This window comes from Echinops telfairi, unplaced genomic scaffold, assembly GCF_000313985.2.
Source record: "Echinops telfairi isolate 266 unplaced genomic scaffold, ASM31398v2 ScPeMD7_443;HRSCAF=831, whole genome shotgun sequence".
Lineage (NCBI taxonomy): Eukaryota > Metazoa > Chordata > Mammalia > Afrosoricida > Tenrecidae > Echinops > Echinops telfairi.
The window spans coordinates 80,339,524-80,366,725 of NW_022104341.1; the positions used below are offsets into that span (position 1 = coordinate 80,339,524).

General features: G+C 55.6%; 1 protein-coding gene across 1 annotated transcript in view; it reads left to right on the top strand.

Annotated features, from left to right (window-relative positions):
- TRABD2B (TraB domain containing 2B) overlaps positions 1-27,202 on the top strand; it is a 267,203-nt gene that overhangs the window by 234,126 nt on the left and 5,875 nt on the right. The window contains exons 4-6 of the mRNA XM_004699446.2: positions 2,839-3,013; positions 19,465-19,555; positions 22,522-22,791. Of these exons, the coding sequence (XP_004699503.1) occupies positions 2,839-3,013; positions 19,465-19,555; positions 22,522-22,791 (536 nt within the window). The remainder of the gene's footprint in view (positions 1-2,838; positions 3,014-19,464; positions 19,556-22,521; positions 22,792-27,202) is intronic.

The window sequence follows — 27,202 nt, forward strand, 5'->3', positions numbered from 1 at the left end:
CTGGCCCCTGGCCTTGTTCTGACTGCTGATCTCTTTCCACAGATGTAATTGATTTTATCCCTGTGTATGACATCATGTGAAGTCCACATGGAGAGTTGTCCTTTATTTCGTTGGAGGGATTTTAAAAAAGCATTTTCAATGAATAAGTCATTCTTGCAAGATTCTATGATGCAGTCTCTGGTGTCATTTCTAGCACCAAGGCCACATTTTTCCACCACGAATCCTTCTGGTTTCCAACAAAGCACGATAATTGACATTTATGAAAGGCTTCTTTTAGGCTGGGGGCTGTGCTAATAAGCACTTTCCAAAACTGATCTCATTTAATCCTTATAACAATGTATAAACAGAACAAACAAGCCCATGGCTAGCGAGTCTATTCTGACTCATTGCCACCCTATACGACTGGGTAGAACTGCCCCGTGGGTTCCTAAGACCGTGAATCTTTACCGGAGTAGAAAGCCTCATCTATCTCCTGACAGCAATGTATAGTGCCCTATATTTCAGAGTTTGAAGCCAAGTCTAAGAAGCTTAGCAACTTGCTCATTGTCGAGAGGCCACCCAGCTAGTAAGAAACAAAGGAGGGCTTCTGATTCCAAACGCCCTGGATGTCTGACTTCAGGGCCCACGTTTACAGCCACGAGAACTCACATGGCTCTCAGCTCCTACATTCGTTCACTCACTGAACAAATATTTATCTGTTAGCACAACACAGTCCCACATTTTCCCCCATACTCAAGGAATGAAGAAATGTTCTGTGAGGGACATGTTTCCAGAAATAACCCTTCTGAGTCATCGCCTCCATTGTGCTCCCCGCCCCCTCAGATGCCTACAGGGTTTCCTGTAGCTGCACCGAGTGCAAGTGTGGCCTGTTTGTCAGGGCAGTCACCCCTCCCATCATGGCGGTGAATGGGGATCACTCGTCCTTCATGTATTCATCAGCCCAGCAGCTCCCGGGTCCCTAGGGCTGGCTGGGCTTGGTAAGGCTGCTGCAGGTGGCTGTGCGGGTTGTGGACTGCACAAGTCTAGAGTATACCAGCTGCATCATTGTCTTGTTCCTTCCAGAACAGCCAGTCAGGTCTTTCTGATAGAGACACCCAATGAGACATGACCCTTCACCTCCGGGAACGTTAAGTTCCTCCCCGACTAGGAGATAACCGAAGCAGGTGTCACAGCCCTCTTCTCAGAGTCCCTTAGGCTTCAGCCTCCATTGACGCTGACACTTTCCTTGGGAAAACTATTGATGACTGGGCAGTGGTTCTAGAATCCACGTGACTGGGTAGCATGGCTCTCTCGCTGGGGGCTCAAATACATTAGTCTTTTCATGCCAGGCTAGCTGGCTATTGAGCCCTTCAGTCAGCTAGGACCCAGGTCATGAGCTTTGTACCTGGGTTGGTAAAGCTAGAGAAACAGAAGAGGTAATATCAAATGGAAGAAATTCAGAAAACAAGAGCTTTGTTCTCTCTCTCTCTCTCTGCCTGGATTGGTAAAGCTAGAGGAACAGAAGAGGTAATATCAAGTGGAAGAAATTCAGAAAGCAAGAGCTCTTTTTCCTCTATTTCCCGCAACCCATCAATGAATGGCATTGATGGGTTGGGGAAAGAGAGAGACCACACTCTGGCTCATGGCTGTAGTTTCCTCAGCGACCCCATGGCTGCCTCTTAGGCTCTACCTACATGTTGAAGAGGATAGTGCTGAAACACCTTGACCTGCCCGCCAGGTCAGAAAGGCAAAAGGAGAGAAAGACCAGAGCTTAGGTATCAGGTCACTGGGAATGGCAGGGCCCCAGGAGGAGGTGCGTGTGGTCTGGAAGGGCAGCACAGTTCTCTCTTCAAGTGTCAACAAGCATCTACTTGTTCTTGGCATTGGAGGCTCAGGGATGGGCAGCAGCACTCCACCTCTGTGCTCAAGAAGCAATCTGTGTGGTTCAAGAACCTATCAGTGAAGCAGTTCCCGTCCCGTGGCTGGCGGTAGTGAGTGAGACAGCAGAGAAGTCTTGGCAGTTCCCATCTAGGTCACTGGGAATGCCGTCACCATGACACTGAACTTGAAGTTTTCAAGACCGATGGAAAGGTTTGGCTATGTCCTCAGAGAGACAGTGGAGACAGGGATGTAGATGGTAAACAACCCAGACTCCAACGTGGGGAAAACCAAGGGTACCGATCCCTCGTCTCATCAGTGTAGATGTGGTAGGCTTAATACAGCCCATGGCCGCAAGCAGCATCCCAGCTAATCTTCGCCACCTCATCAGCACCATCTTACAAATGAGAAAATGGGGACTCGGACAGTTTAATAAGTCATTTACCCCAAGTTAGAACAAGGACTAATTCCCAGGCCAGCCTTATCCCGTACCCCATGGCCTTTCCGCTGTACCTGCCGACTCAGACCACCTCCTCACCTGCCTGCTGAACTCACTTTCCTCTAGGGATCGACATGGGGCTCAGAACTGAGGTGAGAGCAGTGACCAAGATGAGACCTGGTCTGGGCTTCTGAGACCACGGTGCCTGGACGCCGAGGTTAAACAAGGCAGAGAGACAAGACCGAAAGATACACGTGGGGGAGTCCTGCTGCCCAGTCTGTCCTAGCTCTGCCCCCTTATCACTGCTGGACTCAGCACAGGTCTCTAGATCTGGTCCAGGGTTATTTTCTTCCTCTGTGAAACCAGAGTAGCAATGTCATCTCCACCCATTCTCAAAACTGATGAGAAACGTGCAACCCAGTTAGCCCACAGTAGGAGCTGGATAAAGGTAAGGTTGCCTGGCCTCCCCTGGGCTGCGTGTTACTTGGAAGCCTGCCTTGCTCCATAGAGAGCTGAGGGCAGCCTCTGTCTTGCCTTTGCAGTTGCCCAACTTCATCAACACCACCCTCCCGCCGCACGAGCAGGTGACAGCGCAGGAAATCGACAGCTACTTCCGCCAGGAGCTGATCTACAAGAGGAACGAGCGGATGGGGAAGAGGGTCATGGCCCTTCTGCAGGAGAATGAAGACAAGATCTGCTTCTTTGCCTTCGGAGCAGGTTTGAGCCCGAGTGGGGAGGGGGTTGTTTTCAAAAGCTTTGGGACTTAGCGATTTTTCTAGGTCCTACGCCGCCTCTATGTCATCCAGAAAGAAGCTGAGGCCCAGAAGGGGACACGGAAGCCAGCCAACATTCAACGGGAGAGGGGGAAGCCAAAGGGAGTTCTCCTGCTGCTACTCCAAAGTTCTTCCATAGTGGCTCCAGTGGGCAAGGGAGTTTGGAGAGGTGACTCCAGTTGAGGACAGGGAAATCACTGTGGCTCTTCCTGCCCCCGGGAGACCATACTGAGAACCTGGAAGTTGAGTGAGTTCCCCCTATCCAGCCCAGCTCCCACCTCACTAAAAGGATCCAGTCCACAACTAGGAGCACCAAGTAGCCCAGGGGGGGAGAAGGGGGGCTGTAGGGTCCCACAGGTTTCACAGCAAGGAGGGATTCCCATGGCGAGGCCCAAGAAATGTGTCCTACTCCAGTCCTGGTTATAGATCCCAAACCAGATCCCTCCAGGCTGCATAGCCTCGGCAAAGCCCCTTCTCTGAAGCTCACCATCCTCTTCTATAAATGGGTCGTGAAAGTCACAACTGGTCCGTGCACTGAAAACATCCACCTTATGAACTGGTTGTAAAGATTAGTGATACAATACAAACCACCTGCCACATGGTAGGTGCGCAGCGTGGCAGCCACTTTTTTTTGGTTTTATTTTTTATAAATCATCTTATTGGGGGCTCTTACAGCTCTTATCACAATCCATACATACATCCCTCGTGTCAAGCACATTTATACATATGTTGCCATCATCATTTTCAAAACATTTTCTTTCTACTTCAGCCCTTGATGTCAGCTCCTCATTTTCCGCCCTCCGCCACCCTCCCTCATGAACCCTTGATAATTTATAAAATTCACCCCCCCATGTCTTATACTAACTGATGTCTCCCTTCACCCACTTTTCTGTTGTCTTGTCCTCCAGAGAGGGGGCTATATGTAGAACATTGATATCGGTTCCCCAGTCTCCCCCAACCTTCCCCTTACCCTCCTGGTATGGCTACTCTCAATATTGGTCCTGAGGGGTTTATCTGTCCTGGATTCCCTGTGTTTCCAGCTCTTATCTGTACCCCTGTACATGCTCTGGTCTAGCCAGAGATGTTAGGTAGAATTGGGATCATGATAGGGGGGCGGGGGAGCATTAAAGAACTAGAGGAAAGTTGTATGTTGCATTGGTGCTATACTGCACCCTGGCTGGCTCGTCTTCTCCCTGCGACTTCTGTAAGGGGATGTCCAATTGTCTACAGAAGGGCTTTGGGTCTCCACTCCGTATTCCCCCTCATTCACAATGATATGATTTTTTGTTCTGGGTCTTTGATGCCTGATGCCTGATGCTTGAACCTAATGACACCTCATGATCACACAGGCTGGTGTGCTTTGTCCATGTGGGCTTTGTTGCTTCTCAGCTAGATGGCCATTTGTTTATTTTCAAGACTTTAAGACCCCAGACACTATATCTTTTTTTTTTTTAAATCTTTTGATAGTCCGGCACCATCAACTTTCTTCACCACATTTGCTTATGCACCCATCTGTAGTCAGTGATCATGTCAGGAAGGTGAGCATCACAGAATGCCAGGTTATTAGCACAAAGTGATCTTGCGTTCAAGGAGTACTTGAGTAGAGGCCCAATGTGCATGGCAGCTACTGTTATTCCAATTGTCATTCTTGTGGTCATTGATAGAAGCACTATAGTGGCAATGCAGAAGCATGAACTTGATACTTTCTTCTCTCGGCATTGGGCTTCTCCTCACCAAGGGGAGACCAGACGTACAAGTGTGGTGCTTCACCAACATTCCTCTCCCAACTGGTCTTCACTCCTTTTCCCCACTCTTTCCTCCTTCCTCTGCTGGAGGACTCCAAGCTCATGCTGGGATCAGGATAGTACATTTGCCCGCTTCACCAGGCAGGGCGTAGTGGCATTAGTGTCCCGCAATGCGCTCTTGCCCTGGTTACCCGAAATTTGGGCCAACAGACTTCACTCGCCACTTTGTGAGGATCAAAGGAGAGAGTTTGCTCAGACATGCTCAGTCCACACGGGATGCTGCCTGCATTGCTGCCATCCTCTGGGCCTCCTTGCCCCAAACCCATTGCTCTCACATTGTCCATCGAGGCCAGGCCACATGGGGTCAAGTTGAGGAATCTGTCTAACCCAGAGGAGCCCTTTGGGGCACCTTAGATCTGCCCCTTAAACACCTCAAGAGCCAGCGCTGTGTCTGTCTCTGCCTTTCCTGCTTTGTACCCCTGTGCACAGTGTTGACCCTGGGAGTGGCTCAGAAACAAATGCAGGCCCCTGAGAGAGTAGGGGTTCCTAGACTCACCCTGGAGCTCAGCCACAGCATTCTGTGGCCTCTGACAAGTCTTTCCCCTGGCAGCCTCCATGTGCCCAGCTGAACAAAAGGAGTGTGGACTGGCCTGGACCATCTCTGTTCCAGGGGCTCTCAGACACAAGTTTCCGATCCAGGAGGGTTTTCTGTGGGAAGACCCATGAGCGTGTGCTGTCCCCCCCAGCATTAATAAGGCCTCAGCCGGTCATGTGGAGATGAGTAGGCCATGGGCTAGCTGCCACACCTACCTCCTGGGAGCCTGGTGAGGGTCAGGACAGCCTTGGGGTCCGTTCAGAGAGACCGTCTCCCTCACCACCCAGTAGCCTCCCCGGTAGTCTAATCTGTGTAGGAGCAGCCCCGGTTGACTTCCAACGGGGTTGGGGGGTGGGGGGAGGGGGCATTCAGAGACTGTCTACCCTCAGATTTCTCTAAGGTCCAGGAGGAACCCCACAGGAGCCCAGTCTTTGAGGGAAGCAACAGAGGGAAGTGGATTTCCACATCGTCAGCCCTGACTTTGGCAGGGTCTCGCCTCCCCACCACCCACGTCAAGGTCCACGGCCTGATCCACCGTGGATCTGGGGGCAGCTGACCCACCCTTGTGCTTGTGGGGCAGGTAATTTGAGAGCCCCCGGAGAGCTGTGGACTCTAGTCTTTTGTCCCCCAAAGTTCCAAATCCACAGTTATCCCTCAAGCACCCGGCCAACACCCAGGCTTCACACTCAACCTCAGCTTCTTCCCCGTCTCCCAAATCCAGGCACATCCTCTTGATGGAGCACCAGAAGCCCTCAAACCCACGCCCCTCTCAGCCACATCCACTGTCACTGCCCCCGGCCAACCACCTATCAGCTCTAGTTTCCCCACCTTCTCCTGGTCTCCACTGTGTGGCCTGCGATGGCGCTGCATCTCCCACCCAGGCCTGGAGCTCTGGCTCATGGCTTGATCCTCCGCGTGTCTTTGGTGACTTGTCCTCACTCTTGGGGTTGGGGGTGGGTGGTGGGGGTAAGTGAACGATTGAACCAAGGAACGGATACTGAGCCAGGCTTCCCTGCTCATTGGCCTCAGGTCCTGGGGCGTTGACTAGAGCAGCCACCGAGGCGATTCTGACTCATGGCGACCTCATGGCGCCGGCGCAGAGACCTGCTTCCTCCGGCTTTGTTCAGAGGCAAATCCCCGGTGTTTTCTTTCCTGGTGCTGCTGGGCGGGTTCAAACCACCAGCCATGAAATTCACAGTCAAGCGCAGACTAGCAGCAAAGTCAGGACAAACTGAGTCCCCTCAGCTATCACCACCCCCACACCAAAAACAATAGGTCAGGAGTCATTGTGTCTGCAGGCTGCTGGCACCTGCCACGCCCCCGGCTCAGCCACACCACAGACACTGTGCCCTCCTGGGGCCACGAATTCTCTCTGGGCCCAAGAGTTCCAAGGCTGGCTCGAACCAGCCTGCCTCATCCTAACCACTGGCAGGACACCGGCCATATCCCACACAAGGCAGGGACACAGCCAGGCCTGGTCCAAGACCATGTTCACTGGGTCCCGGGCCTGCACAGAGCCAGCGTGCTGGCAGGCGTGTGTACACACGTCATTTGTGGTGGGAAAAGGCCACTCCTTCCTCATTACATTCTTATGGTCATGTAACTCCCAAGTCCCACATCCGATGACAGGCTGAGGATTTATGTAGGCCAGGCCTCACGCTCCTGGCGGCGGGTGAACTCCTGCCCCCCTGCTCCATCCTCCCTCCTGCGCTGGATGTCTCTGGGTGACCATCTCAGAGCCACTTCCACTGTCAGGCAGCAGGGACTTCAGGGATCAGCTGGCTCTCGCTGCCCAAGTCCTGCCAAGTCCCTGGAGAAGCCCTCAGGCCCCCAGACCATGGAAGAGAGAAGCGGTCTAGGTGACTGGAAGTCCTTCCAGCCATGCCCTGGACTCGTACCTACTCATGCCCGGAGCGTTCAGCTCCAATGTCGGTGGGCATCTTTGGGCAACAGAGATAGGATCAGTGGACACTCTGGTCCACTCCAACCCAGCCTCACCCAGGGCCCAAGCCCCTGTAGAGATCCTGCCATTCCAGAACAAACCCAGCCAAGGCTTCTACGGCCTCTGTGGCCGGGGGCCCGGAAGAGGACCCAGCAAGCTAAAAGTCAGCAGCTTTGCCAGGCCCATCCTGTAGCCCACCCCAGCCCCGGAGTCCTGTCCTGAGACTCTGCGAGGGCACACTGGGATTCCCAGTGCTGACGCCAGTCCTCCGGATGCTTCCGAGGACAAGGTGAGGGTTTGGGGCTAAGGCATGACTCTACTGCTATCAGTAGAGACCCTGGGAAAGCCACCTCGCCTCCGAGGGCCTCAGCGTCTCACCTATAAAATGGGAATGACATTCCAGTCTTCTAAAAGTGTGCTCTATGCTTATTTGAAATCAGAGCTTTAAAATTCTATCACATCGTGGGCAGGGGGCTGGAGGGGGGCTCATACTAGGAACCCGCTTCTAGGTGCCGGCCCCTCCTCTGGGCTTGGGTCTTACTAAGCTCGTTTTTGGTGCACTGAGGCCCAGAGAAGACATGACTTCCCCCATGCAAGGCAGAGCATGGGTTTGCAGCAGGGTTTCTTGAGGCCCAGTCGCAGACTGCCTCCTGCACCCACTGCTCTTGCTAGCAGAGTCACAGAAGTGGGATGACTTGGAGGGAAGTGGGGTCCATGAAGCTGGTTCATCTCATGGGGGAGAGCCCATCCTGGTACCCCTGCTCTCTGCATAGCTCGGCGCTATTTGTCCCCAGAGGGAAGCAGGGTGAGTTGGCAGGTGCAGGGGTGGTCAGGGTACCAATGGAGCAGATGTCCCATCTGGGGTCACAGATAGAAGCCCTGCCTCTCGGGATATGGCTGTGTCCAATGAAGGAGCCTGGCTGCTGCCAGGAGGGGTGTACCAGTTGTTGAGGTGAAGGAGGGGGTGTTGCTTGGCCCAGGTGCTTGGAGATGCTGAGCAGAAAGGCCCCCAAAGAACTAGCCCAGGCATTTCCAGATGTGGGTCTTCGGATTTCCTCTGGGCTACAAATAACAGAAAAGTCAGGAGAAGCTTGTGAATTTTTTTATATGCTAAATTGTGTTCCATTTATATAGGCCTACGCTATGTTCTGGAATCAATTCCTATCTACTGCGTTTGAATTAAAAACATCATTTGCCCTTTTAAAATCATGACGGTGCTGATCATAGACAGCAGACAGGATGCGCAGAGTCCTCAGCTGGCGAAATAAAAAGGCGGTGACTATATTGTACACACACACACACACACACACACACACACGCCTTTTCTTTTTCTTTCCTTTTTTCTTTTTTTAAGATGAGAGAGAATTGAGTCACGTAAAGCAGGATGGAGCACAAACAGAAGGGAGAAGACCAGGCATGTCTGGGGAGGGCTGTCACCAGCACTGGGTTTAAAGAAGGCAGGAAGAGTGGGAGTCCAGGGGGGCCTCTCCTCACCTTTGACCTAACGGCCGGCCTGGCAGGAAGGCCCAGTGATAGAAAGTCTAGTTCTCAGCTGATAGCTTCTGATTTCTCTTCAAAGTACACAATGAAGTGGCCTGGGGCAGGGAGGCAGGTTCTTGGTTCAAAGAGGGTATAGAAACAAGAGATATTGTCCCCAAGAAGTGACAAGGACCAAGAAGCCAAGCAGGTTTCATCTGGGCCACCTGAGACAAGTGATCAGGGAAGTCAGAGAAGCCGTGCTAGACCATGCTTCCGGATAGCCAGCTGCCTGGACCCTCTGCTGGGCTGAGAATGCCCTTCCTCTTTGCTGCCTGGGAGCACTGACCCCTCTCAGGGCACCTAAAGTCCCCAGGATCCCCCATCACAGCCCTGCTCATCCTGAGCCTATTCTCCATCTTCCTCTCTAGGCCACACACTTCCTGAGCATCAGGAGGGGCACAATTCCTGCGTTTGAACGAGTGAATGAATGAGCCCACCATGAGGTCCGGGAGCAGAAGTAGGGCTCTGCCCCCATTTTACTCCTAGCTAGACCACATCTGCTGCCCCCAGTCACCCACACCATTGTGGGAGACTCAAGGGGACTGGCAGACACCATACCTGCCCTTTGAAGGGAAAGCCCACTCATTTATTCACTTCCATTAAGCCCATTCAGACTCACAGAGACCCTATAGGACAGGATAGAATTGCCCCCTGTGGGTTCCTACGGCTGTAGCTATGGGAGCAGAAAGCCTCATCCTTCTCCCTCACTGCAACTGCTAGTTTCAAACCACTGACCTTGCAGTTGGCAGCCCAACACGTAACCTACCATGACACCAAGACTCCCAAAGGTGAAGCTATCTAGGCAAATGAAAAGACCGTGGCACCATCTAGACCCAGGCTCTGCTGACGGAGCCAGGCAGGCACAGGCTGGGGCCGCAGGGCACTCGGGGCTCAGCAGGCAGATGGATGAGGAGGGGAGGCAGGAAGATACAGGATGGAATGAGTGAGAAAAGAAAGAAAAGAAGGCAGGGTGAGAGTTAGTCCAGGAAAAATCACATCAAACCACTTTCTGTCCAGCAGCCTGCTAGCCAGCCCATGGAGTTCAGAGGAGAGCCCAGCTCCCTCGGGCTTCCAAGGCTGTGTTCTTTGGGGAAGCAGGTCAACGGGTCTTTCTTCCAATGTGCTCCGGGTGCTTTCTTCATCACACGTGGCTGTGTAGCACCCTTATCTTCAGTGACGTCTTCAAGAGGGCTAATAGCGAGCAGGGCCGTGTTGTGAAAACTAACAGTTCTTGGATTGGGGCCAAAATTCAGTGGGAGCCCAGAATCCATCTGCTTGTCCACGGGAGAGGAATGACTGGCTTACTTTGGTGGTCATATTATGACAAACACTAAAACCAACAACAACAAACTAAACACACAACCCCTTCCAAAGAAAAAGAAAGAAAACCATTGTCAATCATCCCCCTGGGGTATAAAGCGATTGCATTGATAACATCAATAATTCATTCAATGGCATAGACTTTAAGGAATTTATGTGAGTAGCATCCAACTGCGAGCTGCAATCCATGCACTGTTGCTTTGTACAGATTGATTTCTTAATTGATGGAGCTCTGATTCCATTGAGTATGGGGGTTGGTGCTGGAGGAAAATTTCCTGTCTCGTCTCTTACAAGGGCATATCCTTGCCTCTCAGAGCAAACGTCATATTAATGCGAGGGGAACATGGAGGTACAAGCTATATGATGGTTCTGGATCCTGTTTCCTGGAGGCCCATTAAGCCAGGGTCCCACCCAGGGTCCACTATGTTGGGGTGGCCATCCCGTGCTTCCTCTCCCAGCAGGGAAGTTCAGTCCCAAGTCCGAGGGAATCAGTCGTTTTGAGAGAGGTCCAGTCTGTTCATTCAAGCTTCCATGCCGAGTCCTTCTTGTGTGGCCCTTGGGGGATGCCATGTTCCCTGTAAGGCCGGCGTCTAAGATCATCATAGCACCCAATCCATGGCGTGGTTCACTGAAGGCTGGGGAGAAACATATTTGAAGTATCTACCCAGGGCCATAGAACCGGGTTCATTCTCCCCTTAGGTTCCCTGCAATTGCTGTTCAGCCTCCCTTCCTAATGTGAGGCTGCTCCCCCCTCCCCCCCCATTGACCCACCACACCCACCTACAGGAATATCAGTGGCTCCTCTGAAATGTGGGTGCTCCCGACCCCTGGTCTTAACCTGACTTTCCAGGAAGGGTCTCCTCTCATTCCTGTGGAGGGCCTGCTGATCTGTCCCAGCCTGTCTCAGTGTTGTACAGCATCAAATGAGTGGCCTTCTCCCTTTTCACCCTTCTAGAAGGAGTGACTCCAGCCAATGTGAGGGCTCCTCTTTCGAGGTGTTTCTTATGAAGTGCATATAAGAGGGGTGCGGGTGATGGTTGGGTCATGGCCTGAACTACCAACCTTTCATTTCGCAACCAAGCACTTAACTATTGGTGCCACCCAGGGGCTCCACGCCCAGGACTGGAGGGTGGAAAAGGGAGGCAACCTTGCACTCCAAAGCCTCCAACGTGGCCTCTCAGCCTTTCTTCCCGCCACTGCACTGAGGGGCTCTGTGGGAAGCAGGCTGAGGCCCCTCCAGCCCCACGCTGAGCAATTATACCCCACACCGGAGAGCGCTGGAGGAGGTGAGAGTCAGCCGGAGTCTCCCTGCTGCAGGTCCTCCTGGTTCCCGTGGGCCCCTCCCACCCCCTTGGTCTTCTGCTCAGAGGCCTCAGGGACAGAAGCCCCTCAGAACTCCTGGGGGGGCCCAGAAGAAGAGTGATGCCCCCATGTGGGACGGATTTATTTTCAGCAATGAGAGCCCCGGGCTCACGCCCAGCCACTTTCTCCTGCCCCTGGCCAGTGCCCCTGGCCGGTCACACTCCCCAGCCTGGCGCGGGAGGCCACAGCATCCGGAGCTGTTTCAGAATTTCCAACAGAGCTTCAAAGTGCCCGGCCGCCCTGCCATGTCCACATCTGGCAGCTGGCACGCCTGCTCTGGACTGCAATCCTTGGCCAGAGTCCCTGTTCCTTTTGCAGCCCAGAGCATCTGTCCAATCAAGGGACACTCCCATCTGCTGGCCGGGTCCCCGCTGCAGCTGATCCCTGACCCTCCGCGTGCTCTCACCCAGTGGAGAGCTGAGAAAACCCAGGCTGCTTCCCCAGTAAGTGGGGGGATAGGTGGGAAAGAGCAGGGAGGAGGGAGTGGGATACTGCAGAGGCACCCGGGGATCTAGACCACTTGTCTCATAGCCAGTGGCCAGCAAGTCCACTACAATGCACAGCGGCCCCATGGATGGCACAGTAGAACTGGGCCCCGTTGTTTTAACGGTGGCTGATTCTTCAGAACTAACTTGCCAGACCGCTCTTCCAAGATGCCCTTGAACCTCCAGCCTTTTGGTGAGCGGCCAAGTGCGGTCACTGTTTACACCGCCCAGGGGCTCCCAGGGTCCCTGCAACCTTGGGAAAACTGGAGACTTGGCTTCTCACCCTCTCGAGCAATCCCTCTGTAAAATGAGCCTGAGGTTCAGTGGGAAAATACTGGCATAGACGATCAGCCACACTATCCATGGCCGCCCACGAGGGCTGTCGTGGTCATTTCCGGGTCCCCGGCCCCTAGGAAAGGCTGGTAGTTTGAACCCGCCAGACCCTCGGAAGGAGAAGGACAAAGCAGTTGGCTTAGGCAAAGGTGCACAGCGGTGCAAGCCCCGGGGAGCAGTCCTGCTCTGTCCTGCAGGATCCACGCATATGGACTGTGGATCCAGGCAAGACAAAGTCCCTGCCGGCTTCCGGCTTTCTCCATTGAGCGTGCTGTGGCCTGTGGGTCCAGCAGTGCGGAGTTTGGTCTCCTTGGCGTTACTTTTCGGGGCAGCCTCGCTGCCCACAAACAAGAGCGGGGCCATGGGAGCGGAAGGAGCGGAAGCACTTCTGAGGCCCGAGAGGGGACGCTTCAGGACATCCAAAGATCCAAGCTTTGGCTCCCAGTGACAGTCAGGTTTGGGGGTTGGGTGCGGGGGTGGCCCCCAGAGAAGGAGCCCTGGGTGTCCTGAAGAATGAGGCTCCTGGATGTGGTGGTCCCTGGCTGAGCACTGCCCCCTGCAGTCCACAAAGCCCGGCTCAAGCTGTTTCAGGTGCTCCCCTGGGCTGCCCTTGAACCGCCATACTGTCATTCCTCAGTTCAGAAAGGTCTCCCCCAGGAGAAAGGGGTGGCATCAGACCTGCCTTGGGGTCCCCAGGCCCAGTTGGCCCAGTAGAGACTGGAGTGAGTGCTGCAGGATCCAAGCCTCAGGGTGCGGTCTGGTCAAAGCCCTGGATGTATGTTCGCACCCAGATGAGCTGATGAGGGGATGCCTCCTGGCCCCTGACTGGCTTACTGCCATCAAGTGGTACAGCCTCAAAGTGAACCTGTAGGACAGGGTAGAAGTGCCCCCTGTGGGCTTCTGAGACTGTAACTCTTTGCCGGAGGAGAAAGCCCCATCTTTCTCCTGCAGAGTGACTGGTGGTTTCAAACTGCTGACCGTGCAGCAAGCAGCCCAATGCGTAACCTCTGTGCCACCAGGCCACTGAATTAAAAGAGGATCTGGTCTCAGGAAATAAGGGGGGTTTGAAAGCACCGAAGGACTGGCTTGCGGGGATGGGTCTGGCGGGGAAGAGTGGCGGGGAGCCAAGAAAGACTCCCAAATTAGACAACTTCCAGATATTTGGGTCAGAGACCCCCCAAAACAGTCCCTACCCCAGAGGAGCCTGCCCCGGGCCCAGAGAGTCCAGCTGCTGCCACAGAGTGACCTTTCGAGTGATACATCCCTGTGTCTCAACACAGAGCCAGTCTAACCCTCTTTCTTGTTGGGCGGCACTGGGCCAGGGGCTGAAGGCCGATGATTGTGAGGTTAACAGAGAAAATGAGTGATTCGAGTCTCCATGCTGGAGCTGTGATGCACCTGTAGAGTTGCACCTGGTTTTGCGTTATTAGCTTCAGAACTGCCCCAGTTGAAATTGTGGGGCCCTTTCTGAGTTCTAGCAGCCTCTAAAGAGAAGAGCTGCTAAAAACAAAATGTAAGAAGCTCTACCATCAAGTAGGAGACAGTAAAAAAGAGGAAGCCCTTTGACAAAATGCATTGACTGCCTCTACATGATCTCCAACCTAAGAACGGCGGGGCTGGCACAGTACCTGCCATTGCTTTGTACACAGGGTCACTGTAAGTCCGAACCGATTCAATGGCACCTGAGAACAGCAACCACAGCCAGCAAATTGATTCTGACTCATAGCGACCCTATAGGACAGAGTAGAACTGCCCCTACGGTTTCTGCCACTGTAAATCTTTAACAGATAGCCTCGTCGTTCTCCATTGGAGTGGTATGTGGGCTCCCACTGCTGACCTTGTGGTTAGCAAACAACCTACTCAGGAGGGCAGAAGCTGAGAGTCTAGGTCAACAAGACCAAGCCACAGGCTGCTCAGATGCAGGTCTGAGCAGGACTCCTTGATCCTCTACCCACACCCCTCCAGGGATGTGGCGCTCACTCCCCCGCAGAGATGGGCTGGGCCTGGGAGAATGTTCTTCGGTCCCAGCTACAGACTGGCCCCTTAGCCTTGTCCCACTGCTCTTCCGAACCTCAGGGCTTGCCGTTCCAACCCCGGCCCTCACCACTGACTGCAGGTTCTGCGCTTTATTCTTGGACCGCCCAGAGCACTGTGGGTGAGCCATACACCCACCCTCTGCTTGGGAAGCCTTCGCTGAGCCCACACCCCAGTCTGAGCCTTACCCCTTCCTCTTCAACCCCCACTCCCATGGGTCTCCCCAATCCCTGCACAGCCCACACTGTCCTTTATTGTTTGCATGCCTTTCTTCCCCACCCCGCTCAGGCACCGTGTGATGTCCTCAAGGGTGGGGACCGCATGGCTCAGCTTCTGGCACAAAGCCGGGTACAGAGGAGGTGTCATCTCTCTGCTGGCTGGGCTAAACAGGCCCCAACTCTGCCCTGGGCTGACCCATGGGACATGAGGCCGGAAACACCACTCTGCCAGTCTCCCACCCTGACACTTCTCTGGAGAGGAAAAGCCCAGTGGTTCCACCCAGTGGCCTGTCCCTCCGTTGGTCCACTCGGGCAGCCCTGCCGTCACACTTCCACAAGAAAACAAACGCCGCTGGCTCTTGATATCCGGCCTGCCGATCCCGGCAGCTAGATTAGCATTTGAAAGTTTCCCTTGCATTAATTTCAGACGGAACATAAATACGGACTTGGGAGCCTTCTTCCAGCCAGAGAGAAGTGGGAGCCGGTCTGCTGGCCGTGCCTAGCGCCACGCAGCTTGGGAGTCTTGGTGGGAACATCTGGTTCTCTCTCTTCCTCCCCCACCCACCCCTCCAACACTGTCTTCAAATTACACTGTTAATTGGTGCATTGTTCTAGCCGCACACTCACACACAATCTCCTCTCCAATCTGGCCAGCCTTGGAAGATCCCCGCATCCCCAATGACGATTTCCTGCCCCCAAGCATGCCCTCGGGCTCTCTGGCACCCACAGATTCTTCAGAGTGGGTGTACCGGCACGGGCAGTGACCCAGGACTGCTCTGGGTGAAGGCCCAGGCTCTGCCTTGCACCCACCATGGGACCTTGGGCAAGCCCCCGTACCGCTCTGAACCCGTTTCCTCAGCTGTGAACCAGGGATTCCCCCAGAGGGAGGCTGAACTGAGCCCCCGTGGGAGCGACAAGCCCCTTGCACTCAGGACACTCCGCTCGAGTGCGTGTTCACTGCCTCCCCTGGTGGACTCAGGAGACCACCTGACCCAGCCCCACAGAGGAGAGCTGGCCCCAGAGAGCGCCAGGCGGGTCTCAGCCTCCGCCAGTTGGCTACTGAGGGCCGGACGCCAAGATTCCTGCCCTGGCCCCAGGGCAGGAGGCTCTGTTCTCTCCCCTCTTGCCTTGTGATGGCCAAGGGTAAGCTGGGGCTCTCGGTCTGTGTCCAGGACATGTGGAACAACCAGAGGCGGGCTGTGCTCAGCTCGCCCGGCCGTGGGCCCTGGCACAGGGCAGCTTGCATCTGGAAGAAGAGCCATTTCCTGTACCTTGAAGCCTTCATAGGGACTTCACCTACCCAGAGCAGGGTGCCTGCTGTTCCTGGCACACCAGAAGCCTCTAAAGGGCACCCTGATATAAGAGTATGGGGAGACAACCCGAGCGACCCCACCACGTCACGGATCCATCACCCATGTGAACAGTCCCCTCCGTGATCTGTGATTGCCTTCTCTACCCCTCTGTCTGAATCCCACCCACCCCGGAGCCCCTCCCTCCGGTAAGTCCTCCAAGATGCCCCTCTCCTCCACATGGCTTCCTGCTTTCAATTCTCCTCGTTCCTGTCTCCCCTCCTTCCCTCCTGCTCTCTCTCGCTCTCTCTCGCTCTCTTCCCTGTCCTGGTCCCTTTCTTCTCCCAGTCTTGTTTCTCTCTCTGGCTCTCTTTTTCCCTTCCTCTCTCTATCCCAGTGTCTCGCCTTCCCCTTCTCTCCCTGCCACTGTCTCTGGAGCTCATGTATCTCTGATTGCCTGTCTCTGGGCACCCCCTCTCTCTTTGACCCCTGAATGGCTCTTGCTTTCCTTGTCTCTCCCTGTCAGTGTCTTGGCTCATCTCTCTGCCTCTCGCCAGGTGGCTCCTCTCTTCCCATCTCTGTCTGTCTCTGTGTACCCACCCCCACCGCTGTTCTCCCTCCCTGGCCTCCTGTCCGCATCCAGATGAAATGGAACGTGCCTTCCAGCCGAGAGCTGGCCAGAGCACAGCTGTCGTGCTGGAAGGAAGTGCTGAGCGGTGGCCAGGAGACCCAGGGAGCCTGGGCAAGCGGAGCGGGCTGAGCCCCAGCACCGGGGGGGGGGGGGGGCCTTTGAAAATCTCCCAGGAACCTTCCCCGCAGGTTCCAGGATGGGCGTGGAGCCTTGTTCAGGATTTCTAGCCTTGGAGACGAGCCCAAGTCCTCTGTGCCAGCCGCTGGGGACAGCATATGCTGCACCCTGACTCAGGGCATGTCCAGGGGACAAGCTGCTGGGACCTGGGAAATCTGGAGGAGCTTCCCCAAGGGACAGGGCTGGGCCTGCTGCAGAGGGATCCACCCATGAGTGTGTGTCTCCTGGGGACAAGATGAGCTCATGCCATGCATGGGGAGTAGCGGGTTTTGTCACTCATTCATTCAACTATTTCCCACTAAGCCACCGCCAGGTGCCAGACTTTCCCTAGCCCTGCCAACAACGATGAAGCGAGCATGCCCCCCACTACTCTGCAAGGCTTCCCCCCGGTGGTCATCTTCTGCTGGTATGGGAGGTCCCTCGGGCTGCAGTGAGGGGGGCGAGCTCACAGAGCAAGGAGGCTGGGTTCTGCAGAGACTCGGGCAGTGAGGGTGACCTCCACCAGTTGCCCTGGATGCATGGAACTGTGCCCTGGGGACCCTAGCCTGCTTCTGGGAAAGCCCATCTCCAGACCGTTCCTCCAAGGTGCACCTCAGGGGAGATTCCTACCTGTGACCTTTAGGTTAGTAGTGTGTGTGTGCATTAATGATCTGAACCCCCCCCCCGACTTGGGGTAACAGTGGCTCATTAACCACTGTATCACCAGGGTGCCTTTATCTGTCTGGGCAGACCTTTGCAAGGGTCTTTCTCGGTGCCTTCCAGTTTTTTCCCCCATGCCTTTCAAGTAGATCGCATGCCCTGTGGGGCTCAGGAGGTGCAGTAAAGGTCTGGCCCCTGAGGGAACGGCTGGAGGTGGTGGACAGGTGGTTGCTCTCAGGGCCCAGCAAACATTGAGGAGTCCCTGGAGGTGGCCTCCACTGCTTGGGGGGACACGTAGGGTAGTCCTCCCTACCCCACCCCCACCGCCCTCCCCCTTCCCCCTGTCCCCCTCAGCTGTTGAAACCACCAGGCCGGCGCAGGGACTGCTGTTGGGGTGGGTGTCCATGGAGGCACCAAGGGAATGCCCTTTGCTGCCAGCAGTGGGTCCCAAGAGCTGCTGGCAGGGGGGTCCTGCAGCTGGGGGGCCCCAAAGCTGTCCTGTGAGTCCTCCTTTTAACTCCCCGACTGCGTTCTGGGGCCCGTAAGAATTCAGCGCCCTCATGCCCTGGTCTGGCTCTTCTGGAGGGGAGACTGTCTGCAGCCCCACTCTCCAGGTTTCCCCAAAGGATGCTCACTTGTACAGGCTTTCCCCCTCCACCCCTGCCATCGCCTCGATTCCAGCTCAGCGCAAACTCAAAAAGGGTGGCTGACACTGTACATCTTGACGGAAGGAGGCTGCTTTCCCCTGTGGAGCAGCTAGTGGGTTTGAACTGCCTAACATCGGGTGGATGGCAGCCGAATGCCTAACTCATCGCCCCAGCAGGGCTTCTTGTGCATCTAATCCGTGTTTGTTACATAATGCAGTGGATGGCAAGAGGGGGTGGGGGAGAGCAGGTGACCACTGATTTCTGGAAGGGCCACTGGTGTCCAACAACAGCCTCCCACAGAGAATCCAGAGCAGAGGGTCTCCATGTGACCTGGGCATGCCCAGATCCCAGGGTGTGGTGTGGTGGGTACTGGGCTGGAGCCTGTGTTGCTCGTAGTCCTTGGGCCCCAGGGTGAGGGCTGCGGCAGGCCAGTGAGAGAGGCCCTGGGACCTGGCAGAGCAAACTCCACAGTGACCGAGGCTGGAGAGACCTCCCTCTGTCCAACCGCAGTGCTGTCCCAGCCTCGCCACCTCTTTGTGTCAGGAGCCTCCCCATCCCAGACAGCCTGTCCACTTGCTGTTCTCCTCAGACTTCCCTGGGGCTGTCAGCATGCTGACCTTCCGGCTTCCCACCTGTCACCACCCATCAGAGGCGATTAGAGTCCAGGTGCAGGCCTCCCTGACTCCCCAGGCTTTAGAATGAACGGGGAGCCAGGGAAGAGCCCCGCCCCTGATGGGGCTGCAGGGCAGAGATGGGTGGACTGGGAGGGCCCAGAGGGCCAGTGGTGACCATTCGGCCACCCCAACTCTGGCCCTCATTGAACAGGAGACTGAAGTCCAGGAGGAAGAGGGGCTTGTCCGGGCACTGCATGCCCATCGACCCCAGGACTCTTACAAACCAGGGGAATATCGCCTGCATTCTCAGCCCTCAGGCCTCTGCTGATGCTCCGATCCCTCAATACGCAGCACAGGCGGGCCACCGAACCTGTGTACCACAGGGGTTTGTGGCCTGCTCTCACCCCCATGGGCAGGCCCCCTCTGGAGGGTTCATATTTGAACCTCCTTCATGCCTCAGTCGCTGTTTGCCTCAGTGCTCACTGGGCTTTGCCATCTCCCCACCCCCCACCCCCCACCCCCTCCGGGCTTTGAAACCAGGGCCTGGGCACCCTAAGTGTTGAGTGTGAACAAGGGACTCCAGGAAAATTCGGATACAGCCTACGTGTCTTAAGCATGCGCAGGGCAGCGGGCTGGGGACCCTGCCTGAAAGAGGCTGGGGAGGGGATAGATCGCCCAATGAGCAGCAGAGCTGGGACCGTGGCACAGCGAGTTCCGAGGACCCTGTCTTTGGCTCTGACACAAACCCAGAGATGACCCAAGGCCGTGCCCCTGTTGCTGGTGGTCTGGTACGTGGCTGAGCCCATGCCGCCTCTTGTGTTCCAGGTCATTTTCTGGGGAACAACACTGTCATCGACGTCCTGCGGCAGGCAGGGCTGGAAGTGGAGCACATACCCGCAGGGCAGCCCATCCACAGGTAAGCAGCCGGGCGGCTGGCACATAGTCATGCCTGCCCACAAGGGGCATGGCCAGCCCAGTGAGGTGAGGTGGGCCTTGGAGGGATTGGGAAAGCCTTCTGTTTTCTCAGCCCAACGTGGAGGGTGCTGGGCTGTAGGGGACTGGGCAGGACGCTGTGTGTAATCATAACAGACAGGACTGGAGACTCAGCCAGGGTAGTGGCAGTGGTTATGGGTGGGCATTGGGATTTAGAGATAGTGAGACATTCTAGGATGGCAGTGGGAAGACTCTCCAGGACTTTATAGGACTCCAGGTGAGGGGGGGGACCCTTTCGACGCTGAGGCAGGGATTCGAGATGGTCCTGTAGGACAAAGCACACATGGCCTAACCTCTTCCCTTTGTCCCACCCACTCCTGTGACTTTCCCACTTAACCCTGGGTCCCAACTCACATTGACTCTTCCCTCTCCACTGAGGTCTCTTGGTCATGTCCCCTCTTCCGCCTGCCCTGTGACTGGATTATGGAATGCACCACGCCGCTCAAATAGAGCCAGACAGTGACCACTCTCTTCCTGTGGGGTGCCCTGTCTCCTCCACCAGCCTGGAAGGAACTGAGGCCAGGAGCTAGCTCCAGCCGATCTGTGGATCCATATCGCCAGCACTGGGCTGGTGTGGTGAGATGGGGTGCTAGCAGGTCAGCCACGGAGGTGCATAGCAGGATCCTCCTTCAGGAGGGGTCTGTGTGGCCCCTGCTCCTGCCTTTCTGCAGCGACATTCTTACCCACCCGGAGGGACTGCCCCGCTGTGGTTTCCAGCCCTGCTCCTGATGTTCGACCCAGAATCCCAAGGATGTGTGAAGGATCACAGTAGATGTGTATTGCTCACACTGCTCATTCTCCACGGGGCTCTGAGCACTTTTAGCTCATTTAATCCTCACAGCCTCCCTGCGAATGAAATAGGAATCACAATTTGCAGAGAGCCGGGCTCCAAGCTCAGGCGGCCTGCCTCTCGCTCCCTGTCATCAAATCCATTCTGACCCAGAGACGGCCCTATGGAACAGGGTAGAACCGCCCCTTGTGCGTTCCCGAGGCTGTAACTCTTTTGCGAGTAGAGTGCCCCCATCTTTCTCCCAAAGAGCGGGTGATAGCTTCAAACTGCTGACCTGGCAGTTAGCAGCCCAACACAGCCCATTATGCCACCAGCGCTCCTATTGGCTCAAGGGTGTCTGTAACAACTCCGTGAACCCCTGCTGCCGCCGTGCTCAGCACACTGCAGAGGGGAGGCCTGGACCCAGAGAAGGGTCCCCGTGTCTCTGTGGAATTTGGAGGGGGCGGTGCAGGGATTGGGCTTGGGCACTCTTTCCCAACCTCCCCTTCCTTTTCATCTTCGTTGGTCACCTCCACCAGGCCCAGCACCCTTCGGCTTGCACTGGGCTGGGGGCAGGTGTGAGTGGAAGAGGTGGAGGCCCCTCCGAGCTCCCCCTCCCTTCCTCTTGCTCCTCAACACCCAAGGGGTTTCCCCTTGAAGCGCATTGTGCTCTTCAGGGCTGGGAGGCTGCTGGCCAGCCTTGCTGACTCAGCTCCTATTCTTCTGAGAGTAGGGCCTTCTCCAGGAGGGCGCCCTGCTCACCCTGCACGGCCCCACCCACCCCACCCCCAAAGCGCATGCTGCAAGTCCTCCTGCCAGCAGATGGGGGAGGGGCAGGAGGCCCTGGAGGATCCAACAATAAAAGCCATCGGCAGCCGCAGGTGCTTCCTGGATCTTTCTCTTTGTCTGCTTTGAATTATCTCCCCAGCAGCTGCGGCATCTCCCCACAGCCTGCACCAAGGGAAGTGGGGGGGGGGGGTTGCCTCAGGGGCTGGGAGGAACCCCGCCACTCGCCATTCGGCGGGGCAGATGGCCTGAGGAGGCAGGAGTGCCTCACTGGGACCCTGTGTGGGTGTGCAGCAGAAGGACCACTGGGGTGCTGGCTTGGGTGCCAGCCTTCCCTTTCCACCACCAGCACAGACAAAATTCTAGAGGCCATCTAACCTCGGCCCAAGGCTAGGTGCCCCCAAAAGGAAGCCCACAGGAGCCACGGGGAGAAAAGAGTACAAGGGAGCAGAGCTCAGGCACCCCAGTATGCACTGTGTCTCCCACAAACACACACATCAACACTGCAGTGCCCACCTTACAGCCGGGACCAGCATGCATGGACGCGTGCCAGGCCCTATGCCAAAGTTCCGTCCCACTCGCTTTCAGGACAGGAACACTGCCTCGCCCCCAGGCACACGGCCCGTAAGCTACAGAGCTGCAATGTGAACCCACGGATGAGTAACAAAGCAACAACGTTAATGATGGTCATTACAAAAAAAAAATGTTCCGGCTGCCGACAAACGCTTGGCATGTGTTAACCCACGGCACCCCAGTGAACTAGCTACTGAAAGAGCCCCACCGGATAGCAGGAGACTGAGGCCCAGAAGAGCAAGGTGGGCAATTTGCCTAGAGTCCCTCAACCAAGTTTACAGAACGAATGAGCCTCCGGTCAAGAGCAGCTCTCGCCTGGAGACCTACCCATCTTCTTCTAGTGTGCCCCTGCCGTGAGACTTCCCCTGACCATGACCCCTGTCCCTGCCTTTATGTCTCTACCCACATTACCGCTGTCTGGCCCTCTCTCTGCGGCAGTCTGTCTCCTGCGTCAGAGAGGGCATCCGCTGTTTCTCTCCCTGCTGATTCCCAATTCCTTGAAAGTATCCGGTCAGTGCAGGATCTGTGCTCCATAAATATAAATGGATCCATTGATGGATGGATCCATAGATGGTAAACGAAAGGAGACCAAGCTCCACCTCTGGGCACAGTGAATGGTTTGCCCATGTTCATCCCGTAGAGCCCAGGGGGCGCCCTGGCACATCTCCCTGCCAGGACAACCTTCCCCGCTGAATTGTCCTCGCCATGTGTCAACCACACACTGCAACCCACGTGCCTTGCATTCTGTTGCCCCTTTCCAGCCTGGCTGCCCGAAGCCCAGCACCTCCTCCCGAGGGAACCTCGGAGAGCCCGGCCTCGGTGACTCCAGCTGCTGCCATCCCCGTGGCGCCCTCCTCAACCCCCACCACGCTGCCTGAGGAGGAGGACCCAGCCCTGTCCCCACACCTCCTGCTCCCCGACAGTCTCAGCCAGCTGGAGGAGTTCGGGCGGCAGAAGAAGTGGCACAAGAGGCAGAACAAACAGCAGCGGCCGAGGCAGTTCAATGACCTCTGGGTTCGCATCGAGAACAGGTGAGCAGGAAGTGAGGCGGGTGGGGGCAGGGGGGTAACCCAGATCCTGTCCAGAGGGCTGAGCCTCTGAATGCAGGCCAGCTTAACTCGGACCACCCGAGGCCGGCCATACTCTTGTTATCACACACGCCTGCGGGAGGAAGCCCCTTCAGTCCCAAGCTCCTGGGAGCAAACACATTTTGGAGCTGACTTTTACCCATCCTCAGAGGAACGACAGATGCAGGGTTTGTCGGGCACCACCACATCTGGCCCCTCTCATTCTCAAGATGAGAACAGGACCATGTTCTCCATTTCCAAGCGGAGGCTATAGCAGCCTGGGCAGGTGTAGTGGGCAGAAGTCTGCTGTGCATGTAGCTTCCAGGATGCACCAGGTGTGTAAAGTGGAGGCTCATTCATCCCCAGGACAAAGCCACCGGTGCCCTGTGCCCCCGGATGGTCTGGGTGCAGACACCATGGTAAGGAGCTGGAAAGAGTAGGACAGGCCTTGGTTGACGTCAGCCACGGCCACTGTCTCTGGACTGAATGCAGATATCCGTTACACTTTGTGGAGACTGGGCAGATGCAGGACCGACGGTCTCTGTCCTCTACCCACTGCGCAACCCCTCAGCCTGTCTGCACCAAAGCTCGGGCTTTAACAAGCCTAACAAGCTCGGGTGGTTTTCTAACCTCACACCTGGCGGCCTCAGGACCTGTACTCTCAGTACCTGTAGTCTCAGTAGCTGTCAGTCTCCCCAGATCTCACTGGGCAGCAGGACTCTCCGGATGTGGTGCACAGTATTTCGAACGCACCCATAAGACCCTGGAGAGGGGCCTGTCACGGAGCCCTAGCCGTTGTAGTCTCCCATGCTCTCAGAGTGGTCCTAGACGTCCTAGAGCATCCCATGTAGACCTTAAAGATCACCTCCCAGGATTCCTCAACACCCCTTAAGAGAATCGTCTTGTTAGGAGGCATGGAGTCGCTTGTGCCCCACAGTGACCCTATGTACAATGGAAAGAAACACTGCCCGGTCCTGCATCAGCCTCACAATTGTTAGGTTTGAGCCCATAGCTGCAGCCACTGTGTCCATCCATCTCATTGAGGGTCTTCCTCTTTTCCTCTAGTGTACCAGGCATGGTGTCCTTCTCCAGGGACTGGTCTCTCCTGATCATATGTCCACAGTGAGCTGAAGTCTCACCACCATCTTTACTTCGAAGGAGTATTCTGACTGCCTTCCTTCCAATATACATTAGTTGGTTCTTCCTGCAGCCCGTAGTCTAGTCAATATTCTTTCAGCACTGCCTTTCAGAGATATCGTTCCTCTCCAGTCTTCCTTATTGACTGCCCCGTTTTCCCACGCATCTGAGCCCACTGAAAGAACCCTCGCTTGGGTCAGATGCAACTGAATCCTCCAAGTGTCCTTGACCCCAGCCCTCAGGAATCAGAATCTATAGAAGGCGGGTCTGGGAAGCTATATGTTGGACAGGCTCCTGGTGAATCTGACCCAGAGTGTGTGGGCACAACCAGCCCAGCTCTGCACTTAGAGAAGGTGAATCTGGGCCTGGAGGGGTAGGGGGCGGGGGCGGGGAGGAGAGGGGGCTGCTTCCTGTTCTTTCCACTTTGGGGTTTTTCCCTCAGCCAACATTCCGAGCCCTTCGCCACAGGGTGAACTGGGTATGGTTCACTACCTCAAAGTGAGGGAGGTTAGAGACCATCTTTGAGATTTTGGTTGGTTTCAAAGCGCCTGGCTTGGCTTTAGGGAAGCACGCTTCACCAAGTGAGTGCTCGCTGGCTGGCCCACTTGCTGCCGCTGGATTGGCAGTGATACACTTGGCACCCGCATCCAGCATGGGCTGCCCCCTTCACACCAGGAGCGAGGGCAGAGTTACAGCGGACTTCCAGGCTGCCAGGGCAACTCGGGCAGATGAAGGCGCTGGCAGCCCATAAAGAGCTCTAATTAGACCAGTCACTCAGGGCCCTGCTCAGCCCGCTGAAATGACCGGGACAATGAATGGGCCAGTGATGGATCCAGCCCATTGGGTGACAGGGGGGTAGGCTGTCCGCTCCAGCCACAGCACCCCAAGCCCTAACGATGTCTGAAAGGCAAATTTTGGCAAATGGCTCCAAACGGTTTCCTTTGCACGACCTGCAGCTCTGAGGCCCAGAGCATGGTTCCAACCGAAGAACAAGGCTTTTCTTTGGCAAGTGGGAGCCCACCCCCACCCCACCCCGTCCTACCAGGTGAATTGTGGTGGAATCATTTTCTTCCATCTGGTTGGATCAAAAAAAGAAGTTTCCACCAACAGGCAGCTGGTTTGTTTAGTTCCGTGCTGCTTCTTGGGGAATAGGCCCCGGCGCCCAGAAGCCCAGGTGTAGGCCACAGCTTCTGTGGCTCCTGGGGAGCCCCACCCCTAGACACCCTAGTGCCAAATTCGGAGAGGAAATTCAGGACCCCTCTCTCTGGTCTCTGGTCTCTCTCTGCTGAGGCCCAGGTGTGGCCTTTTAACAAAATCATCTTCCTGGAAGTTTTAACTCTGTCACGAGCATCCCCATTTCTACCGCCTGGGTCCTGTTGCCTCAACCTCACCAGACACTGTTGCCCCAAGTGGGAGATAACATCCCCTGGGGGTGCTGGAACGTTCCAGGGGCTGGAGGAGGGGATCTGCAAAAGTAGAAACCTACATTTTATCCTCGATTATGGGCTGCAGTTCAGATGTTTTAAATTGCCACAGGAGGGGGGCACTGAGTAATTTTATTTGTTTGTTTGTGTTCTGAAAAGGGGGAAGTAGGTCAAATAAGTTTCGGCACCTGTGGTCTAGCGCAGGGGTGGGAACGTACAGCCTCGGGGCGGACAAGGCCCATGAAGTCACCGATACCAGCTACATCCCACACCTCCCCAGAGAAGAGACGTTCCAGACATCACATGGCTGTTGGGTGCCAGCAAGGCCGTTCACCAGCCCGGCACCATCCTCACAGTGGTTCCTAGGCCTGAGCACAGTGTGGCAGCCACTGTGTCCCTCCGTCTCGGGGAAGGCCTTCCTCCTGCCCTAGTGGTCCAGTGCTTATGCATTGGACTGGGAACTGCGACCGGCGCCTGCAGAGAAAGCCGGGCTTCTGACCCTCGTAGAGAGCTGGACACTCACGGGGCCTTCTCCCCTGCCCTACAGGGCTGCTATGAGTCAGCATCACCTTGATGGCAGGGGGGAGTTATTCTACTTTACCACGCAGGGTGTCATTCTCCAGGGACTGGAAAGCGAATTAGATGTTGGACCGAATAGAGCGGGCTAATTTTTAAGCTGATAATTCCAAATGATCCATTATTTAAAGCACTTCTTCCCTCTCACCTTCCCCCGGTGGGCCTGCAGGCCGGACTCCAGCCCAGTACACTGCCCCTCCTTCGTGCTCACATACAGCCTTCTCAGCCTCCTCACCCGGCCCTCGGCTGCCCTGTAGTAGGGGTGTCCTCTGGCCCCTGAGCCTGTAAACAGGCTGCCCTCCCTGCTGGGGGCAGGGTGGGAATAGATGTGTGCTGGGCAAGGTGACAGGTACTTCGTCCTCTGTGCTCCCATCCTGGCGAGAACCCCGAGTGGTAAAGCCTCCTCTACATAGAGGAAATGGGATCAATGAGATTATGTAATTCATCTAAGATCGAGCATAGCCAAGTATAGAGGCAGAACCCCAATCCAGTTCTGAAGCCCAGGTGCACTGTGTTAGTCCAGGTAGACTAGAGAAACAAATTCATAGACACTCATGTGGGTAAGAAAAAGCTCTATATACAAGAACAATTGAATATTGAGAAAACATCCCAGCCCAGTCCAGCTTAGGTCCATAAGTCTGATATTTGCCCATATGTCCGATGCCAATCTATAAAGTCCTCTTCAGACTCATGACACACATGCAATGATGCCGAATGCAGGAAGATCACAGGCCAGTGGGTGGAAAGTCTTATGGATCCAGTGGCATTGGAAGCATCTCAGCTCAGCACTGGCAGGGGTCTCATGTGGCTGGCTGCTTCAGCTCAGGGTACTAGTATAGTTCCATGTGTCTTGTCAGCTGCAATGCCTCATAGGGAGTCAGCAGAAAGAGTGTGTCTCCTGCCTCTAAGGAGGAAGACAGGAGTTCCCAGAATCCTCAGGAGAAGGTGATGCCCACACAGAGGCCTCATTGGCTATGACCTGATTGACAGGCTAGACTCTAACCCTTCACTCTGAATCCTCAAGTTGACACCAGATTATGTAAGTACCACAGGCACCTACACCCCCCAGCACATGACCGCCCGCCCCGCCTCACCCGGCATCAACACGGATGCACCTGTGGAGGTCTCCCTGCTACAGCCCACCGTCACGACTCTACGGGGCTGCAAGCTCTCCTCCCGGGCAGGGAGTCTCACAGGTGGTAATTCCTCACCAGTGTCCTAGGCTGAAAGCCCTGGCC